At 40.2% G+C, this 2,500-nt stretch overlaps 1 protein-coding gene across 10 annotated transcripts in view; it reads right to left on the bottom strand.

The window, feature by feature from the left end:
* Nucleotides 1-2,500, bottom strand: part of epb41l3b (erythrocyte membrane protein band 4.1-like 3b) — a 54,142-nt gene that overhangs the window by 25,005 nt on the left and 26,637 nt on the right. For all 10 annotated transcript variants that reach the window (XM_084410793.1, XM_084410789.1, XM_084410784.1 and 7 more), the window contains one exon: nt 527-614. In XM_084410793.1, the coding sequence (XP_084266919.1) occupies nt 527-614 (88 nt within the window). The remainder of the gene's footprint in view (nt 1-526; nt 615-2,500) is intronic.

The raw sequence follows: 2,500 nt of genomic DNA, 5'->3' as shown, positions 1-2,500 counted from the left end.
CAATATTTCACTCTTGAAAACAAGCGTTTTTAGCTCTAATGTGTCAACAACAGTCATCAAACAGGAGTTTAGAATCTGGCTTTATCCAATGTTCAGATTTCTGTTCTATAAATGTATGCAAATTAGAGCACATTTAAAAAGATAATGCCTCATTTGCATATTTACATATTTTAACATTTCAGAAAACTTGTAATACATAATAATTGTCCTAATGTACTGTGATTAATTAACTAGGTAAAGTATGGTGAGATCTATTGGAAAAAACTATTAGTTTAAGAATTTCTAGGTTTTATTGTTGTAAAGTCAGAAGAGCTTGAGATGAGCAGCACTGCAGTTAATGGGAGGAGCGTTAGTGCGACACACACACACACACAAACAGCACATACTCCTACTCATGTGCACGCACACGCATGCATGCACATACACACATACGCACACACACGTGCACATGCACGCACACACACACACACACAGTACATTCAGACACATGCACGTGCACGCAGGCACACACACTCTCACTTCTTACCTTGGCACGGTGCAGGTCGACTCCGTACATGGAGAGTTTCTTTGCGTTCTCCAGGAACATCATGTCAGCTTCAGCAGGAGTCATTCCTCTATAAACACACACACACAGATTACTGCTAACCGAAGCGTGTTAACACACACACCAACAGATGCTGCGAGATTGCAGTTGGACTACGGAACACTTTATAGGAATATGAAGCTTAATTTCCCACTCATCTGTGTTAATTATGCAACATTTATTTAATTACTCAGCATGACAGATGACTGACACACACACACAGCGCTTACAGTCCATACACACACAACACTCTGTTTTGCTTGAGTTTCTGTATGTATATCAGTAAACAAAGCAGGGCATTGTGGGTCGAGACGGGCGCGGACACAGGCTCAGTGAGTCTTTGTGCGATCGGACATTGACTGACACTGATCTATTCATCGTTAATGAGCAGAGAGACACAGCAGCACACTGAGATCTATGAACTGATCTGTGAATTAAACGTCGGTCTCTGTACCACAAAACATTGTACTATTACAAACATTTTCTTTAATTGACAAAAAAAAAAAAAAAAAATTATATATATAAAATGAAAATTCTGTCATAAGTTTCTCTGTTCTGTTGAACACAAAAGAAGAGATTTTGAAGAATGCCAGTAACATTGATATCAATCTCTTCTTTTGTGTTCAACAGAACAGAGAAACTCATACAGGTTTGGAACAACATGAGGGTGAGAAAATGATGACAGAATTTTCATTTTTGGGCGAACAAACCCTTTAAATGTGACGTGACGGATCAGTTAAACAGCAGCGCGAGTCTTTTCTTTCACTTGACTACAAGTTACAGCACAAAAAAACATGCATGAAACTCAGAAGGAATGTTGAAAGATACAGAACAACTTATTAAAATGAATCAATCAGTGTTTCAACCGCGGAAAGACGTCAATAAAACAGCTTGTGAACGTAACGTTGCATTTACTTCAGGAAAGTTATCTAATGTTCACAGTTCGTCATTCTGAATAACCGGCTATCGATATCGGCAGATATCATTCTGAATAATCGGCTATCGGTATCGGCAGATATCATTCTGAATAATCGGCTATCGGTATCGGCAGATATCATTCTGAATAATCGGCTATCGGTATCGGCAGATATCATTCTGAATAATCGGCTATCGGTATCGGCAGATATCATTCTGAATAATCGGTATCGGCAGATATCATTCTGAATAATCGGCTATTGGTATCGGCAGATATCATTCTGAATAATCGGTATCTGCAGATATCATTCTGAATAATCGGCTATCGGTATCGGCAGATATCATTCCGAATAACCGGCTATCGGTATCGGCAGATATCATTCCGAATAACCGGCTATCGGTATCGGCAGATATCATTCTGAATAACCGGCTATCGGTATCGGCAGATATCATTCCGAATAACCGGCTATCGGTATCGGCAGATATCATTCTGAATAACCGGCTATCGGTATCGGCAGATATCATTCTGAATAACCGGCTATCGGTATCGGCAGATATCATTCTGAATAACCGGCTATCGGTATCGGCAGATATCATTCTGAATAACCGGCTATCGGTATCTGCAGATATCATTCTGAATAACCGGCTATCGGTATCTGCAGATATCATTCTGAATAACCGGCTATCGGTATCGGCAGATATCATTCTGAATAATCGGCTATCGGTATCGGCAGATATCATTCTGAATAACCGGCTATCGGTATCGGCAGATATCATTCTGAATAACCGGCTATCGGTATCGGCAGATATCATTCTGAATAACCGGCTATCGGTATCTGCAGATATCATTCCGAATAACCGGCTATCGGTATCGGCAGATATCATTCTGAATAACCGGCTATCGGTATCTGCAGATATCATTCCGAATAACCGGCTATCGGTATCGGCAGATATCATTCTGAATAACCGGCTATCGGTATCTGCAGATATCATTCTGAATAA

The sequence above is a fragment of the Rutilus rutilus genome, assembly GCF_951802725.1.
Source record: "Rutilus rutilus genome assembly, chromosome: 6".
NCBI lineage: Eukaryota > Metazoa > Chordata > Actinopteri > Cypriniformes > Leuciscidae > Rutilus > Rutilus rutilus.
Note: the sequence above shows the minus strand (reverse complement) of the source record. Positions and strands in the feature narration are given on the sequence as shown.